This window comes from Macrobrachium rosenbergii, chromosome 52 (assembly GCF_040412425.1).
Source record: "Macrobrachium rosenbergii isolate ZJJX-2024 chromosome 52, ASM4041242v1, whole genome shotgun sequence".
Taxonomy (NCBI): Eukaryota; Metazoa; Arthropoda; class Malacostraca; order Decapoda; family Palaemonidae; genus Macrobrachium; species Macrobrachium rosenbergii.
In genome coordinates, this window is record NC_089792.1 from 5281282 (window position 1) to 5301020 (window position 19739).

Sequence of the window (19739 nt, forward strand, 5' to 3'; positions counted from 1 at the left end):
ATCTGTAGTTGTAACGTCTTATATAAGAACGCATTATCCCTTATTTTAATTAAAAATGATTTGGCACGTACACAGGCTCAGTTACCAACTCGCAACCGTAGCCGACAGCCAACCGGACCGTAGAGAAGATTGAGACCGATGTAAACACTCGTAACACCCCTTTACAATTTCCTGTGATCTGGGACGGCCTGTGCGTAGAACCTGGAGTTCCCATCGGGAGTGAGTGCAGGACTTCCTTTCTGGACTTAATTCTGAGTAAGCAGAGACCGAAGAAGATCGTTTATAAGGAGGCGCACTGGCTCGCTGAAATTCACTTAGGAAGTGACGACTGCCCAGACAGCAGGTAGGTTCTTCCGCAAGTGAATACTTGGTGCCCCTTTTGTTTTTGTTGTGAGCGGAAGACGACGGGAATTGTAGGCAATGATTGTGGTTTCTGACCAAGATATTGTTGGCAAGATATTGCCGAAGGAACAATCGTATGAATTGAGAGCTTAGTGACCTCTTAAAATAGAGGATATTTCTAACCAAATTCTCATTTCTTAAAGAATGTATTGTGAACTAAAGCTTTCTCTTAGAAACTCTGGAGTTGAATAAATGAAAGTGAAGTGATGGAGTTCACTGCTTGTTCACTTGCTCCCGTGATAAAACCATCTCAGAAAATATGACAGCCTGTAAGTCCACAGTGTAGTGCTGCCCCAAATGTTTAACATACAGTAGTGAGATGAAAGATGTCCAGTAATATTCAACGTCCAATGCTGACCGTCTAATTTTAAACAGCCGGCTATTGTAGTGACATTGTTGAATAAAACCCCGGAAACAAATGTCTATGAATTTAGTTGCTGAGATCAACAAAATCTTCAGGATTAACTTTTTGGTACCTTGTGACTTGACAACTCACAAATAGGCAAACAGGTAAACGCAGTTAAAACTGAAATGAGTCACTTATCAACGTAAATCGGTTTTAGTATTTTCAATGAAGTAACATTCAGATCGAACAAGGCAAATATTTTCCATAGAATAACTAAAACTAAGTGAATTCAGAAAAGGCGTTGTCTTCAAGGTAGCTACGTGTCTTTAAATATGACTGAAAGCATTGTGCGTATAAGTCTAAATGTTTTTAGAACGTTGGTACCATGAGCAACAAAAATATTTTTTCCCACTGTGGAAAAAAATATACACAAAATATTTTCCATTATTTGACGGGTTTCCGAGTAAAATTTTATTCATGCTGTTTACTTCAATTTTTTCTAAGTCATATACATTTTGGAGAATATGGAGAACTTTTCTGAAACAGAGAAAGTTAAAAGTCATAACATAAATGCTTTAGATCGTTGCAAATTTATGACAGGTCGTAACTTTCTTGCTGTCTTAATTTCTTACATAAAGAAGTAATGCCATAAAAGAATTGAGTACCTTTTCTCATGTTTCTGGTGAGAATGAAACCCTCAACTTGTCACGTCTGCTTGTTTCTGAGAGATTAGGAATTTTATCTGGCAAAATAAGTTCATTTTAGAAATTCCATCTTATTCGTCTTAGATTTTCCTTCCATATTGAATAATTAAATATGTATTTTTTTTTTTTTAGATAATCTTGTACATATTAAAACAACATTGCCATAGTCTTATTTCCTTAAATTATAGTGAGGGATCGTATGTTACTGATAACTATGTAGGTTACAGCACACTGTTTAGATTAAAATATCTAGTACTGTCAGTGCACCTAATGCGGTGTACTGTAGGCATTACTTGAGATTATTAGCAGCATCCCTTCGGCCCCTAGCTGGAACCCCTTTTCGATCCTTTTACTGTACCTCTTTTCATATTCTCTTTCTTCCGTCTTGCTTTCCACCCTCTCCAAACAACTGATTCATAGTGCAACTGTGATGTTTCCTCCTGTTACACCTTTCAAACCTTTCAGTGCTGAATGACCTCATAGGTCCAGGCCTAGCTTGGCCTTTGGCCTAAACACTCCATTCAATTCAACTCATGTATTCTTGTTCTTGTGTTTACAGAATGAAGACTCTAGTTCTGACAGTGGCCTTGCTGTGCCTGTCAAAATGCATTGCTGGACCTCTTACCCCAACAATAAGATTACACGCCAGACGAGGGTCCACTCTCCAGCTGGGTGATATTATTAATGAGGTATGTATATTGGCGCCCAGGGTCTTTGCCTAATGCTTTCTGTTATGAATACTTTTGTTGTGCTGCAGTGTAATCCAGAATGAGCCAATATTTTCAGATTCTCTTACATGGAACAGTAGTTTTGTTGTGGATGATCTAATTGTGGTTGATTTATAAAAAAAAAAACCTCCACATTTACATATTTTTGTGAGGCTCTCAGTTTTTGGGTTGTATTGCAGTGAAGTCTTGTACAGAGCTGCACATTTTGTCTAAATTTTTAATATTTTGACATGGGGGTAGCTAACCAGAAAAAGAGTAAAGAGTTTTTCTCATTTCAAATATTTAAAGAGGAATTGATTTTCTTATGTCAAATCACATTGAATAAATCTGATATTTTTTGTTACAGTTTGCGCTGGATATGTCTGAGGTCCTGTGGAGGGAACCTGGCAATGTTGCCTTTTCTCCGCTGAGCATCGCATCCTTGATGTCTCTGGTGATGAGTGGCAGCTCAGGAACGACCTACACACAGCTGAGGAATGCCCTGCTCTACTCTGCCAGTACCCCAGACATCATGATCCACAGCAACTACAGAAACATCTTACAATCTTTGGCAAGGTTGAACAACGACGTTGCTGTCAACGTAGCTACTAGACTGTTTCTAGCCTCTGGTGCTAACATTCTGTCCAACTTTACCAGACTAGCCCAGGAGCATTATGATTCATCTGTGCGTGTGCTCAATTTCCGTGATGACCCCTTTGGATCAATGGAAGCTGTGAACCAGTGGGTGAGGAGCGAAACCAACGGAAAAATCTCTCAGCTTATCAGTCAGCCATTTGACGCGCAGACGTCCTTTGTAGCAACAAATACTGTTTACTTCAAAGGGGCTTGGGAGCAGCCATTCGACCCTCAGCAGACCCAAGACGGCTTTTTCAACACCGGCTCCTCCAACATCACAGTACCCATGATGCGCAGCATCATGACAGTCCCATTCGTCGAGATGCGCGAACTGAATGCCGAAATGATCGCCCTTCCATACAAGGGGTACGAATATGGCATGTTGCTGATTAGGCCTAATGGCCCAGTGGATGACTCGACTCTGCAGCAGGTCGAGTTCGCCCTCGACGCCCAAACACTCAACAGATACATCGGGGAGATGCATAACTCGACCAGAATCGTCACCCTTCCCAGGATGCGGTTGAATTTCAAGACTTACCTGAAGAACGCACTTACAAATCTGAACGTGGTTGACATGTTCAGCCCTTCAAGTGCGGATTTCAGTAGGCTCACCGCCAACAGGCAAGTTTGGGTTGATAACGTCATCCATCAGACTGTGGTTGAAGTCAGCGAGACCGGGACTGAAGCGGCTGCTTCCACATCGATCTCTTTCAATCGTATTGGTACCTCCAGAACCTTCGAGGTGAACAGACCTTCAATCTTCATCATCAGACACATGAGGACAGGCGTACCTCTCTTCTGGGGCAGGATAATGAGCCCTGATCCTTTGCAGACATCTGGATTTTAATTATATACTGTATATATAGTCCATAATGCATACATACATATGCGTATGTACAGGTATGTATGTACAGTATGTATAAGGGGGCAAATTGCATTTCATTACTTTTCGTTTTATGATGTGATTGTTTATATATATATATATATATATATATATATATATATATATATATATATATATATATATATACATATATATATATATATATATATATATATATATATATATATCATGTACTCGTGTGTTTCTGTGTAATTAAATAACTTTAGAGAGTTATTCCTATACTGTTTTCTCTAGTCAAACCAATTTTCCATTGAGGTCGACATATCAGAGTCAGTCTGTGATATCTACTTTCAAATTCAAATAATTCCCGTTGTATGATAGAGTAATTCGTAATATTCAACTAATGACACTGAAAAATTATTTTGAAGCTAAGAATTCCGAGCCTTTTATAATTTTTAAATTTACCTGCGACCAAAATGGCGTAATTTTTCATGTGTTTACCGTATGTTAATCATGTATTTTTCACATTCAAATTGCTTCATACATTTGGATGTTTTGCCGTTGTTAAATAATCTTTTTTTGTGCAATATTGAGACAAGTGCAAAGTTTACTTGTAACAGCTCTTCCTAAAGGAAGACTTTGACATTGTTCTTGAAACATGTTCACTGTTAATTCTGGTAAAAAAGAAAAAAATCTGTGTCCTTCAGCTCGAGAAGGAAGAGGCTGACTTCTTCATGGTATGATGAGCATGAACGAATTCGTCCACAGCTAGTGGCCGCGCAGTTCGTACACTGCAATTACTCTTGTGCACTAGGCAGCGTCTGTTTTAATGTTAAGGGTAATGATAGCCTTTTAATGCTATGCTCCATGCATCCGTGTATAAATGTGTAATTTATTTTACCTTTGCATCATGTATCGCAAACTTTTTTTTTTTTTGAAAGTTGAAGGAACATGTGAATAAAATGTTCAGTCATTTATTTAGTCAACTTTTCTTTTCTCCTGCGAAGTACTCACTTTTTTTTTTTTAGTTTAAAATAAATGTTGAATCAAAATTGGTTATCAGTCGTAATATAGCTGAGAATTTATTGTTGTTTAGTCTTATTATTCCACGTCTGCCAGTAAGAACTTTGCTTTTTCCCATGTCTAAAGGCAGTCTAAATGTTGAATCATTTATGCAAGTTACTATACAACACCCAAATAATATTATCAACTTAGCATTAGGCTATTGGTCCCTAAGGCAGTATTGATGTTAAAGCTGCAACCTGTGAGAAACCTTTATCCTTGAAGAATTTCATTTCAAAAAGTAATTCAAGTTTGACAGTGTCATGTCTTAGGTAAGCATGGTACAAGAAATATGCCACTTTTCCCCATTATTTATCAAGAAAACGTTAAGAACGACTCCATAGTCTTTACACCCATTCCCTGAGCGTAAATCAAGAAAAGCCTTTTTCTTTCAAAGACATCCAGTAGCAAACCAGAGGATTGTTTATCTCTTTTGCGGCTGGAAAGTTAATGTAATACTTAAAATAACTATGGAAACCTATTGGCCACCAATCTCATTTTTTCAGCTTTGACCAAGGTTGTCTAATTACTCAAATTTTGATAATTACGAGGGTAAATCAGATCATGTTTTGTCATCTGCCATAGGGTGCGTCCATAACCAACCTTTACATTATGGTACTGCATTATCAGTGGAAAAATTGGTTTCCTGATATGTGCCTAGGTCTAATTGAGTTCTTCCTAGAAGCTAAATGACGCCCAGTATGGGTCTGCTATTCCCCCACCCCCTTTCCTCTGACAACCATAAAAATAAGTGTTTTTATGACAATGCTTTTGCAAAATGCTATTTCGTTATCTATTTATTTCATTTTCTGCCCCAGAAAAAATTAATTCTGTTTCGTTATCTATTTATGTAATTTTCTGTCCCAGAAAAAATGAATTATGTTGCATCTATTTTAAGTCATTTTCTGCCCCAGAAAAAATTGAATTCTGTTTCGTTGTCTATTTAAATAATTTTCTCTCCCAGAAAAATGGAACTAGCTATTTTACATTTACTTAAGGAACATCTAGGAAGTGTAGGCTACATACGGAAATCGAAACCATCAAAGTCAAAGGAAGTAGATTTTTCTTTTTCCGTCCGACGTCACATCAAACCGGATGGAACGGAACTTTCACGTCTTTGTATTATTCTCTTAAATGTCTGCGTATTATCACGTGCAGTTCCTCTTGTCTATCTGCCTTTTCCTGTTGAGTCCAGCGCATATGGAAATGTTATCATTTCCTTATCACTTCCGGGGGTTTCGTTTATACTGTCATTTCTGTGTTTAGTAAAGTCTTTCTTTAGCCTTTTTTTATTTTTTAAAACACTGGTAATAATTTTGGTAAATTTAATTATAACTGTTACCTAAATCGTTCCATAGCCATAACAGAGATATGAATAATAGAATCAATTGTATGCAACCAGAGGGAGAAATAAAATATGGGCAAAGTTGTGTTACCCAAGTGACCCAACTCATTCAAGGAGATTCAATCTTTTTAGGTCATTTGACGCTAAAAAAAAAATAAATTTATCTACTTCACAATATTGATAGCGTTGATGATTAAAAAGCTCTTCTGAAAATTGTGCTTAAATGCTTAAAAATATATAACATTAGCACGATACTATACTGTATACAGTAAGCTGTAGATTTTTGTTGTAATAAATATTTTTTTAAAGATCGCTCGTAATCGCTCAGTACCTCGGTGGTTGTGGCTGTAATTGGTAGAGCTATAGGAAAATCTTTTTCGTGATTGCTTGTTATTATAACGTGTAGAATATAGTGCTTCAGCTGTGCTTGAAGGATTTAGTGGCCAAGAATTGTGACACTAAATATGAGTGTCTTGTGATTCGAGTAACTGAGCCAGAAAGGGAACACGGAAGTCAAGTCTGTGCACTGGACCTGTAATAGGCTGAGGTAAGTTTAGAAAATGGTTGAACTTTTGATTATACTACCATTATACTGTTTTCGAAATTTAGTACACTTTTTACGGTTATAACTGAATTTGATGCTTTCTGATTGGGTTTGATGTAGCTTCACATAACTATATGTAAAATGTAACAGCTTAAGCCTGAGCCAATGTAGCCAAACTCAACCTACGAGAAATTGGCGTAATAGTTTTAACAGTGCCACTTCCACGTTAAATTGAGCAACAGGTTAATATATGACATTTTTTTAACGAACAGGTTACATAAATTTTTGTGTATGGCTTAGGTTATTTTCATCTATGAAGGAACAGGCATAATATCCTACATTTAATTTTCTTGATCATCAAATAGAGGGTAGGCCTAATGGTGCCTGAGGTGTTTTTCCACATAGAAAGTGAAAGGCCACCTACTGGTAAGCTAAACATTTCCTTCATATTGTAAATATCTTAGATCTTTTAGTATTACATGAACAGTCCCCTTTCCAATAGTCAAATCCATGGGTATTACCATATCAGTTTATGCCCAACAAAAAAGTTTTCCCATGAAGTTCCACAAAATGGCAATAGCTGTCCTTCTAGGGCCATTTATTGTAAAATCTTTAAAATCTTGACGTTTTTATAGTTTGCAATCACTACTGATTTCCGTAAATGCCTTTTAATCCCTACATGTACCCTCCACATAACGTGAGCATCTAGGTCTTATTGTACACGGGAAAGATACTTCGATAATTTTATAGGTACAGACATTTTCTCCAATTACTCTGTCTAAATTGGGTAGGGTAACGATGAGGAATGCCAATACTTTTGCTTAATGATGCCTTATGCACCTCATTTCTCCAATTGAAATGTATAAATACAAAAGATTAGATGGAGCTTCAACTTAAACTCTGCACCCCAGGTTAGGTTAGGTTTTGTTGTACCCTTGTAAGCAGCACTGAAATTTTTAAGACGAGGTTAATGGGTTGTCTACAGGGGCCAAGCACCCTTTCAAATAGACTGCGGCAGGCTAGCAAAGGTTAGGTTGGGGAAGGGTAGGTTTAGATTTATCCCCGTAAACAGCGCTGGCATAATTTTTAGGCAATGTTAAGGGAGGACCCATGGGTAGGATAGGACACAGCACCTGAGGTTAGGTTAGGTTGGGCTGCAATCCTGTAAATGACACTGTAACATTTTCCAGATTTTGTTTCATGATTTTTTGCATGTGATTCTTAGTGATGACATATATGACCTATGTGTGTTTTCTGCTGTTTTTCATGCTGTTTTGAGCAGATATCACCTTTGCTGTTGGCACTCGTCACTCATTTTAATGTTCTCCACCGAAAAATCCTTGGTTTTCCACTTTGGTCCCATAATTAGCAGATATTAGCAGATATAAGGATAAGAGTAAGACTATAATGAATAGCTTTCCACAACAATAATGGTGTAAAATGTATCAAATTCTTGATAAGATTTTGGAAAAAATTATGGTTCATGTGTTTCTTGAGGATTAATCTATGAATATAATTCATAATAATACTTTTTATTTATTTATTTATTTATTTATTTAGCCTATTAGGGCCAGTGTAGTCTGTTTTAGTATTTATCTCAAAACTATTTTTTTTATTTTATTTTGATGCACTTAAACATTTGCTGAAGTTTCAGGTAATAAATAGAAGAAACTTTAAATGGGTCGTTAAAGATTTTTGAAAGTAACTGAGCTATTTTTTTTTTTTTTTTTTTTGACGGTAAACGTTTCAAGATTGCATTCTCAGATGCAGTGGATGCTATTCTGGCCTTTTATTATGCATTATTAAGTAACGAGAACTATCGTGTTTTTATGAAATAACAGAAAATGTGGTTTATGATCTTGAAGTTATATGCTAAGGAGGGGTATTTTTAGATATAGGGATTCAATAAGTCGATTAGCTCTTAGCAGGTAATGGTCTAATATGAATATTTATGAAAATATCTTTCCTTCCTTGAATAATTCCTTGGTTGATGAGTCACTTGTTATTCATACGTTAGGAAGCCTTTGTGTAGTGATAGATGTGGTTCAGTACATGTAGCTTGTGCAGATATTTAAGTAATACTTGAATATTCTAGTAAATATTTCCAGGTCTTTCATTATATAATAATTTCAAACTTTTTAAGAGGCGCTTCTGATACCGATCTATATATCGGAATTCTATAATCTATACCTGTTTGTAACTGTTGCTTTGTATAGTAACGTCTAGATTGATATATTAGCTCACCATGTTGCATGGAGTACATCTTTATCAGTTTCAGGAAATTCTTGTTTTTCCATTAGGTTTTTACGTTAACTAAAATACTGTATAATTCAGTAGGTTTCGAGGAATAAACGCTAAAAAAGAACTTCTTAGGATGAGAGCGGTTTCTAAAGATCTTGAAAGACCTAATGAACGTACCATTTTTTTTTTTTTGTGCAATCGAAGAAAGAGTTGATCTGGTATGTTCCTGGAAACCAAACTTGCAGTCAGTTACGACACCTGATTTGTTGGAAGTGGCGTTATGCTAATGACCTCAAACAAATCATTTGGATATTTCTTAAAAATATTTTTCCACTTAGGCCATGTTAGAAAGGTTATGAGAAGGATACAGGTTTTTACGCGCCGTCACACACCGCTGAAATATGTTGACATTAATGCACTTAATAAGTGCTATTTTTAGTACGCGTTTTGTGTTTGCTTGAGGTTCATATCTGAGGAAAGAGTAATGATTCAGAGGCTTTTTTTTCGAACTGATTGCGCTTACGTCATTTTGTTGGTGTTGGTTAAGCTTAAGAGATATGGAAAAACACATACCTACAGTATACACTTTCATGCGTGGACGAAGCAGTATTCAATAACAATGGTCCAGCGTTGCTTTAGAAGTCAAGATGAATGTGATAGCAACTATTGTTTTGCTTTCCTTTGAAGCCACCTCCTATGAGGGAAAACAAGGTTAATGATGATTTGCTTTTGATATTTGGTTCTCTGGAAAGCAGTTTCATATAACCTACAGACTAAGAAGAAGAAGAAGTAGTAGCCTGAGCCATGAAGCTCTGTAAAAGGCCTTTAGGGTTGAATGTCAATGTTACTTTCGATGGAAATTGTTGACGCGATGCCAGTTAACGTTTAAAGTTAGTTACGAGAAATGACATTGTAAAGGAAAATTAAGGTAGATTTATTCATATATAAATATAGATGTTAAAGTATCAACAAGCCCCCCAGCGCTTGGCTTTATGCCTAAATCTCATATTCCATGGCTTTATGTCGGGGGCGGTTGGTTCTTGTTTAAATTATTGCCAGGTTTCTTAAAAATAATCTTTTTCAGCACAGAGGTATTATTATTATTATTATTATTATTATTATTATTATTATTATTATTATTATTATTATTAAAAATATGCGTTCATCTATGTGTATTAGGTAGCAATTATTGCATGTATGGAGATTTACTATCTCCAATATACTTATAGAATACCCTTATATATATATATAGGAGATAATGGAACCTAGAGCAGAAAGAATAAAATGCAAATTATCACATATACATTATATATGTATAGGCTATTGTTTGTGTGTTAATTTGCATTTTACTGTACTTTTCTGCTCTAGGTTCCGTTATTCTAGATGTATATAAGGGCTATACTGGATATATATATATATATATATATATATATTTATATATATATATATATATATATATATATATATATATATATATTATATATATATATATATATATATATATATATATATATATATATATATATATATATATATATATATATATATATATATATATATATATATATATATATATATATATATATATATATATATATATATACTGCATATGTACAGTATGTGTGTGTGTGTATCTATGTATACTGCATATGTACAGTATGTGTGTGGGTTTGTGTGGTGCATGTACCCGTTGGACCACTTACGAAATTTTTGAACATGTGGAAATAATATCAGTCGTCTTGGAAAAAACTAGTTGAGCAACACCAGCCGACTTATGAATCGTATTTTCAAGGTTATTTTTTCCTCATAAGTATGACAAAACACTATATTTAGGTGATCTCTTACTGATTAGATTTTTTATTATTAATAATAATCACTTGACAACTATTGAAATGATCATTATGAAATTCTCAAGATGTATCTGTATTTTGTATCTCTTGAACCTACAAGAGCTGTATTTCCCGAACCAAGCCTAAAGTTCGCGTGCGTCGTATTTCTTACTCAATCATTCATCTCTTACTCATATTCTTTTTCCTTAAACGCGGTAAAGTTGAGTAACGGCATAGCAATGAAAGATTGATCGATGTTATTTCATAATCCGGCTTCTTAGTAACAGTGACCTAGTCGCTGATTAGTGAAATTGCCAGTCTCTCACTCCTTTTGACAGGAAGAGCCGTTGCAAAGACATCTTATTACCATGGCTCTTGTGACATTTCCATGGAAAACTCGGTGTGTATGCGTATGTACGAATGCATTCAGGGGGAAACTGAAGTTTCCCCGCTGTTAACCCAAGCTCTCTGCACCTTTTCCGAGTTTTCTTGACCTACCACCAAATGACGAATCAGTGAACTGGTTTTTGTTCACGCTGACGTCACGCCTGGCTTGATGAGTTTGCGTATTTTCCAGGGATTGGGATAATCATTTTCCCCTTTTGCCTCTCCACCGGTGTACTGGAACTTGTTGCGTCTTACGAGAAGTGTCTGAAATTGTCAAGCAGCGAAAATCGCAACTGAGTCATACTTGTATAACGTGCAAGTAGGAGCTGATTCAGTAAAAGTTTGTAGGCCTTATGCTGCTGGGCATTTACCAGCCCTGAATGACTAGTCTAATTTCTCTTATTATCCTGAAAAAACAATCACACGTATGCCCTTCGAAATCATGCCGATATCCAAAGTAACTCGACATTGGTGGTCGCACGAAGGCGTACCGGTATAAACTGGTTATTACTGTTAGTACCAGTTTTTCTTCCCTGTTATGCCTCCAGATCCGAGAACTTGTTGCGCGCTATCGGAAAGTAATCGAAGAATACGTAGAAAGTAAAATGGGAATTCTGTCTAGGGAAAGGAGGTTTCATTAAGTGGTATGATTAGGGAGATGAGTCACCGAGAATAGTTGCTTTTCAGGCCTTATTGCAGTCCATTGCCGCTACCACCAAACTCCTAAGGTTTGTCGAGCGTTGCAGTCAAGGTTATGGCAGATTTGGGGAATATGGTGAGTGTATGTTAGTCGTTATAGTTCGGTTTTGTTATTCATATCGTAGGTTAATGGTGATTTCATTAGGAAAGATTTGAGGTTAAAAGGGGGAAATTTGCATTGCTTTACTCTAGTGCTAAGGAAACAAATTGCAAAAGATTATTATTCATTTTATATTTCAGCGATTTCATATATACTGTATATATGTATATATACATATACGTATATATGTAATATATATATACACATACATACATACATATGTACATTATATATATATATATATATATATATATATATATATATATATATATATATATATATATATATATATATATATATATATATATATATATATATGGCTGCAAAATATTTCTCATAAATAATCACTCTCAGAAAATATAATTCAAGCTCCCAAAATATCGAACTGATTGTTGGTGAGCATTTAATCATAAGAAATTACTTTACTTTCATGTAAGGCGAATTATGTTACGAGACGTATACTCTACACTTCTATTAGCTTTGGAATTCTCTTCCTGCTTCTGTGTTTCATGACATAACTTTCTTCCTGTGGTGAAGTAGCATCTTCCTTCTTTTTCTTGATTTCTTCGGATTGATTGTAAGTTATCTGGCCTTTTTTCGAGTCTGGCCTAGTGCTAGGCATGTGGCATTTGAGGTACTGAATCGTCCGTATGTGATACCTTTAAAACTCCGTTTTTTGCCGTGTAGGCGTAAGTGTTACTTTCAGACCAGGTTTAAGGGGCAAGTTACCCCCAAATATAGATATTTATAAATGAAAAGCATATGGAAAGGTCAGTTATTTACCTTAAACAAGTAAAAAATGCGCTGAAGTTTCTTCTGCGCAATCGAGTTGTTTGTACAGCATATAATCAAGGCCACCGAAAACAGACCTGTCTTTCGGTGGTCTCGGTATAATGCTGTCTGAACCGCGGCCCGTGACATTTTAACCACGGCCTGGTGGTGGCCTGGCCTATATCGTTGCCAGACTTACGATTATGGCAAAATTTAACCTTAAATAAATGAAAACTACTGATGCTAGAGGCCTGCAATTTGGTATGTTTGATGATTCGAGAGTGGATTACCAACATACCAATTTGCAGACCTCTAGTGTCAGTAGTTTTTAAAATCTGAGGGCGGACAGAAAAAAGTGCGGACGGACAGACAAAGCCGTCACAATAGTTTTCTTTTACAGAAAACTAAAAAACGAGTGGAAATACGTTAATGACTTTATCCGGGCGCTTATCAGGCCATGATAATGTTAATAGAATTTTGGATCACTGATCTGCTCAGCGTCAGGCAAGCATCAGTTGTTCACGCAACTTCCTAAAGGTCACCGGCTAATTAAATCAGGTAGTTGTTGCTACAGCACTCAATATCTCTGTTTTTTATTTTCAAATAAACAATCATATTTAACTCGTTTACGTAAAGGTGTCCTCCTTAATTTGATGGGGATTCCATTTTGGGGAAAATATTTATTCGTGTAAAGAGAAGCAACTTACTTCGAGTTTTAAATACATGAGGCAGGAAGTGAAAAGATATTTTAGATTATACAGATTTATTGTGGAGTATACATTTGAAATATTTATTTAAAATTTGAATAAAATAGATTTAAGACAATTATAAGTTTAATGATAAAACAGCTGACGTGAATTGCGCTGCGTAAAACTATGTTATTGCTGGAGTTATGAATGAAATGATAGCGAACATTTTGCAACATTCGATGCTAATGTATTAATGTCAGCTACATTCTGCACAATGTTAGAAATTCAAGTGACTTTGTTGCATAATATTTAACACCTCCGTAGCGGGGTAGTGCCGTCAGTGCACCACGTGAGGTGCACTGTAGACAGTACATAAGGTTCTTTGCAGCGTCCCTTCGGCCCCCCTAGTTGCAACCCTATTCTTTTACTGTACCTCCGTTCATATTCTCTTTCTTCCATCTTACTTTCCACCCTCTCCTAACGATTGATTCATACTGCAACAACTGCGAGGTTTTCCTCCAGTTACACCTTTCAAACCTTTTTACTGTCTATTTCCCTTTCAGCGCTAAATGGCCTCATAAGTCCCAGCAATTGACCTTTGTCCTAAAGACTATATATTCATTATTCAACGCACCAAAGCTTTGAATGTGTTAGTTATAAGGTAATTGTACTTTATACCTGCCAGGATACACAGATGCAGTACAAAGTCACTGCATGGCGGAAGAACTGTTTCTGCGAGGAATATCATCATTCTTAAGAAACTGAGCTGTGCATAATTTTCAGAATAGTCTAAAAACAACCCAGTAAATACACTTCAGTATACCTTGATGAGAGCTACACTGTCTAGTGAAGATAAACCTAAAGAGGTTTCAGAATTCATGGTTGCAAACCAATAAAACAGACTCTGGCCACTTGGAACTATTGTAAGATTGCCAGAACTTTCAGTAAAGAATAGTTCTCCAGAGGATTAGTAGACTGCATACTCACCAAGCAGGCTGAGTCATTTGACTTGAATCAGACTAACCCATTTTCATTAACATTAAGCAAGACATGAAGAGTCATTTATGAGTATCCTCCACTGCATGCTCTGCTGTGGGTTTGGTGCTGAAGTAGGAACTAGAACTGTACAAGAACACAACCAGTAGACTAGAGTTCAGTGCTTTTAGTAATTTGTGTCCTGATGTCCCTAATACCTGTACAGTTTCCACCATTTCTTCAGAATGACGACAGAAAGTTTTAAGCTGGTTGATAAGATAGGAATGTCTATCAAGAAAATAAGCACTAACTATAGATGTTCCACTGGAGTTGCAGGAAGGATAGCAACATTTGCAGATTATGGGGTGTCTGATCTCTTGGATCTTGGAGAGCAGTGTGCTGATGAACAAGATTTATTTAATCAAATCCTGAAGCTGCATAGTGTTTTCACTGCAGCAGACTTGTGAAGACTGATCAGATAAACGAGGGGCTTGGCAACATTCTTGATGCAACCCGACTTGACTAAGTTTCTCAACTTGACTTCCCCGGTGGGAAAGGTTTATGCAGAATTACCTAGAAAAACAGTCCCCTAGACTGGTGAGTCATGTAAAATAAGACTGTGATTTGAATTGATGCGACTCATTTTGGAGGAATGTAGCCTAAGGAGTAATTCCCACCTTTTTCTGACAGCTGAGTAACCTAACCTTTTAAGGCATTGCTCCTGCGTAAGATTTAAAGACGAGTTTACTGTAAGCTATGTAGACTTGCCCAGTCACACACACACACACACACGCACACTTTTGTTTGTTGTTCACAACTCATGGTAAAATTTCATGGAGATTCAAAATGATGGGGACCAATGCTGGGATCCACATAGAAATATGCGACCCAGTCGTGCCTGCCAGTTTATGTCAGTTGATGTTCTCAGCACTGGACTGTGACCACTAATCTGATCATAGGCACATGCCCATGTCTGAAGCTCCAGAGTGATTTCTTTGCTCCCATTAGCCATTCTTGTCAATTGTACACAAGGATGAACATAGGCAATTCCTAATTACTTGTTTGTGAATTTACTTGTACTGATAAAAATCATCACCAATCTCAGTAAAGGTATTTTCAATGTTCAAGGGACTGTAGTCAGTAGATGGTGGGACAGGGAACATTGAGCTGTACTGCCATCAGTTTAAATACATTTGGAAAGGCCTCCCCATCTATCTAAATGAATTAAATTTTTCTGATTTTTCTTTTTTTTCTAGGGGTCACACTCATAAGTTTTGATATTTGTTAACAATAGCTTGAATATTCCCACGATTATCCCACTTTAAACCTTGCAGTCCATGGATTTTTTGTTTGAAAGAATTTTGAAGATTTTATTTTACCAGGCACTTTCATTAGAAAATAGTTTCATAATGCTCTTCTGGTCTCTGTATGCAAACAGTTATAATTGAAGCTGAAAATGCAAGTGCTTGAAAATTCATAATTGGATTAGTCACAAACTAATTACCCATTAAATGTTGCAGTATAAAGCAGTTCAGGCAAAGGTTAAGTCCTAACTACATAATGCCTTCTCACACTCAGAGTCTGTTTGAATGAATCTCAAGAGCCTTGTAAGTTGAATTTAGCACTTACAAACAAGATTACCAAAAATGAAATGAGTAACTTCACCTACACAGTTTATTAAAGCATTTAAACAAGTCTGAAAAACTTCATGCCCATATTACCTACGATAACTATGTACATCAGTTTGACTTATAAACACATAAGAGAGTCATCTCTTTAAAAAAAAAAGGTCACGGTAGCCAAGTGCTATTAACATCACCTTTTTCAGTATGATTTTCATATATTTTTTCTGTGGTGGTATATGTGTCGGTACCATTCCGTATCAGGCTGGTATTAAAATTTAGCTCTGGAGTTGTTGGATAGCCACTTCGTTTAGAGAATTGTTGATCTTCAAAAGAGTCTTCTTGATCTTCTATCCTGCCTGAGCGTGGAACTTTCAAAAGAGTAAATCTGTATGGGGCCCCTACCGAAAAAGTCTCACCTTTTAACTCTTCTAATTGAGGTACTGGTTGTTCTAACCCTTTGATCCAATCTGGGTAGTTATTTTTAGAAATTTTGATTTTTTTCACAGGATCAGAGCCGTTCCTTACACTGGACTGGTTAGGTTCAGTTCTATCCTGTCTAGTATTCTGAGATTGTGCTGTATTCCTCAAGACGTTCCTTGTGTTTGCTGCATGGCTGATGTTTCCAGTTACAGCAGATACTCTTTGTCGATCAAGCACTTTATTTTTTGTAATTTGTGAAATATTGAGTTGTTTCCTTGAATTTCCTGTGAAGTTAGTGTCAGATTCTTCTCCGGATGTAATGTTATGCTTTTCACTTCTTTTTTTAATTGTTTTTGGGGGTATTATTGTTCTGTGTGTTTTTATGTGCATTAACATTTCACCGTCATCACTCCTTGCTGTTAGATTTAGTGGTATTCCATTTCTTGCTCTCAGATAACTTTCAGGCACTCTAATGTAATAATTCTGGATGACCTGAGGTCGAGAGGCAAAGAGCTGGGTCGAGAGCAAAGGACCAACGTGTCTGTTGTCATTTGTTCCGTTGCCTGGGGGTATCTGTTGTATGATTCTAACTATCTGTTTATTGTTAGGATCAAAATCAGAAAAATTCTGGTGAAATGTCACTTCTACGGGTAACAGAGCTGATCGTTCGCCAGTCTTTTCACCACTTCTGCTGGGGTGATGCAAATTTTTTGTTGAATTTAACTTACCTGGAAGATCTGGTGTTGTTTGAAGAAGAAAATGAAGTTCATTGCCAACTTTTGAGCCTACAGAGTTTGTAGGATTTGTCTTGATTTGTTTGGAATTGATTCTGGAATAAGATGGAATGTTACATGGGTTGAATTCTTTGGTGCATCTGGTGGTGTAACAAATGAATGTTGTTTGTTTTGGGGTTGTGTAGCAGAATTAGTACTGTGATTTGTAGCTGACAGGAAGACAGGGACTGGAATAATATGATGCGCTTTCTTGGTTGCATTAAACAATGCAGAGTTATCCAGGTCTTTTGAGTGGAATTGTTTGTTTATAAGGGAGGTCAGATTGTGCAAAACAGCACTTTCTTTAGGTAATCCAGTCTTGTTTAACACATCATTCAACAGAGATGATTGTAAGAGACTGCTATAGACATGAGATGCTGGCTGTACTTGTTGCTGCTGGGAATGAATACCATGGACCTTGTTTGTTAATGATGCAGCATTTTTGTCATTTCTCAATAAATTGATTATCTTAAGTAATTTTTTCTGTGTCTCAAATTTGTCATTATTGATGGATGAAGTGGAGAAAGCATTATGAGGGCTACTGGTGGATTTTCTGACCAAGTTTATTTTGTTTCTTTCTTTGTTTATATCAGTTTTCAAGGGAAGTGGAAGTGGTATTATCTCTGGGGGACGTTCATCTACAGTTTGCAGCCCGCTTCCTGTTTGAGAGGCAAAAATAAATATTGGAGAACCATGATTGTGTATTGTCGGAGTGTTACTTGCTTTTAGATCTGAAACCTTTTCATCTCCTTCAGATAGCTCTGACTGACTTTGGCTTCCTATGTTGAAGGACTCCCAGATATTTCTTTAGAACTTCATAGAGCTCATCAACAGTAATGGTAGCTGTTGCATACTGAGATACTCCTATGTCTGAATTAGGGATAAATGTGACCAGTCCATTATCAACGGTAACTGCAACATTCATTGGTTTAACTTTGCCATCTCTCATTACCCGACGAAGTGATAGATTAAATGTGTTGTTTCCTGCTCTTGTTATTTCCAAGCCATCTGGTAAAGATTCTAACTCTTTCAGGAATGCCTCTTCATCTTCGTCATTTCCCAAAGTTGGAAACCCTTCGAGTGACTCTCCTCGATTGAAGTTGTACAATAAGGCGTCAAGCAGTTGCTGGCTGTAAATTGATATCTTTTCTTTATTCTGCCTAACTGCACGTTGTAGCTCTGGTGGAGAAGTTATTGGACCGAGGGTTTGAAACTCGCCAGGTTGATGGAAATGCTCTGTTACAAACTGAGGCGGGGAAAGAGTTGTGGAAGGGCTTAATTCACTCAGTCCTTGAGAAGCTTTGTTTGCAAACACACTTGTCGTCATAGTTATTATAGGCCTGAGGGTAGTGGTTATCGTGGATTGCTGGAATGAAGATGTCAGAAGTGTTGGTTGTGGACCTTGTTCGTTTGGAAATAAATGATGTCCTTGTCCTTGACTATTCAGTTGAGTATCAAAATTCAGTGGTCCCAAAAGACCAGTGTGAGGCTTGTGTTGCTCGTTGACAGACTTTGGAAAAGTAAGGGTTGTTGATGGATTCCTGTTTTCATTACCATGTTTTTCACTGGTCAGTGTGCTGTCAGGCAAGTCGCTCAGTAGTTTGTCAGTTCCTTGTTGTCGGATGTGACAAAAACATCCTGAGGGAACTTTGAAGGCAGCAAGGAAAGTATCGTCTGATGAAGCATCAGGATCCTCAGCAGTCATTTTGTGAACGCTGTATCTTTGCCTGCATGATGAGGTCACACCTCGTGGCAGGAAGCTGCATGGTTCACCAGCACTCCTAGAATAATTTTTTATGTTGAATTAGGCTTCAAAGAATAATTGCTTACATTTAATTAGACTTCAAAGAAGGAATTGATTTTAGTGTAAAGAAAATGTTAGAATTGTTATAAATGATTATATTTTTAATTTAGATTTGGCACCGTACATGTGAAATCTTACTGATAGATAGTTTGTGTTTCTTTAGTATTATTGACTCATTTTAATGTTCTTGAAAAAATATTGAACAGAATATTGGAAATGAGAAGTTTTAGAGTTGACATCTTGGTGAGAATATTAATGAAAGATTAATTTTACAATATTTGAGATATATTCAAGATCACTTATCCTTACCTGCAAACTTCCATATGAATCTTTTGAGGAAAGGCATCTGTGTTGACTATTTTTAGGAAGCTGCCATCCTCTGTGCGAGCCCAAGCTGGTCGAACCTCTCGTACATCAGCTATACATACGTAGCTGTGAATTAAGGTGTATGAAGTTACAGAGTTGTGAGTCAGGCTTTGGGAACTGTGAGTTAAGGTCTCTTAGGTTAGAGGGGCTGTGGATTTAGGTGTTTTGAGTCACAGAGCTGTGAATTAAGGTATATGAACTTAGAGAGTTGTGAGTCAAGGGTTGGGTACTGTGAGTTAAGGTCTCTTAGGTTAGAGTGGCTATGGATTTAGGTGTTTTGAGTCACAGAACTGTGAATTAAGGTATCTTTGAGTAGAGAGCTGTGTATCAAGGTACCTAATGTTAGAGAACTGAGACTTAATACATCATTTTTAAGAGAGCTGCAAATGAACGGTCTTGGGGTAGAAAACTGTGAATTAAGGTGTGCTTTGGAGTAAAAGCTTGAAAATGCAAAGGACTTTGTTTGTTGG

General features: G+C 36.7%; 1 protein-coding gene across 2 annotated transcripts; it reads left to right on the plus strand.

Moving 5' to 3' along the window:
- The first annotated feature begins 83 nt into the window (after nucleotides 1-83).
- LOC136833657 (leukocyte elastase inhibitor-like) lies at nucleotides 84-4616 on the plus strand. 2 transcript variants are annotated; one of them, XM_067095816.1, is made up of 3 exons: nucleotides 84-343; nucleotides 2012-2141; nucleotides 2527-4616. In XM_067095816.1, the coding sequence occupies exons 2-3, from the start codon at nucleotides 2013-2015 to the stop codon at nucleotides 3640-3642; spliced, it is 1245 nt and encodes a 414-aa protein (XP_066951917.1). In that variant the 5' UTR covers nucleotides 84-343; nucleotide 2012; the 3' UTR covers nucleotides 3643-4616. The 2 variants fall into 2 exon arrangements, with proteins under 2 accessions (XP_066951917.1, XP_066951918.1); XM_067095817.1 differs by lacking the exon at nucleotides 84-343 and adding an exon at nucleotides 735-912.
- The last annotated feature ends 15123 nt before the right edge of the window (nucleotides 4617-19739 follow it).

Coding starts and splice junctions, on each gene's coding strand:
- LOC136833657 (XM_067095816.1), top strand. CDS start 2,013: ATGAAGACTCTAGTTCTGACAGTGGCCTTGCTGTGCCTGTCAAAATGC. Junction 2,142..2,526: donor TGGGTGATATTATTAATGAG/GTATGTATATTG, acceptor TTTTTGTTACAG/TTTGCGCTGGATATGTCTGA.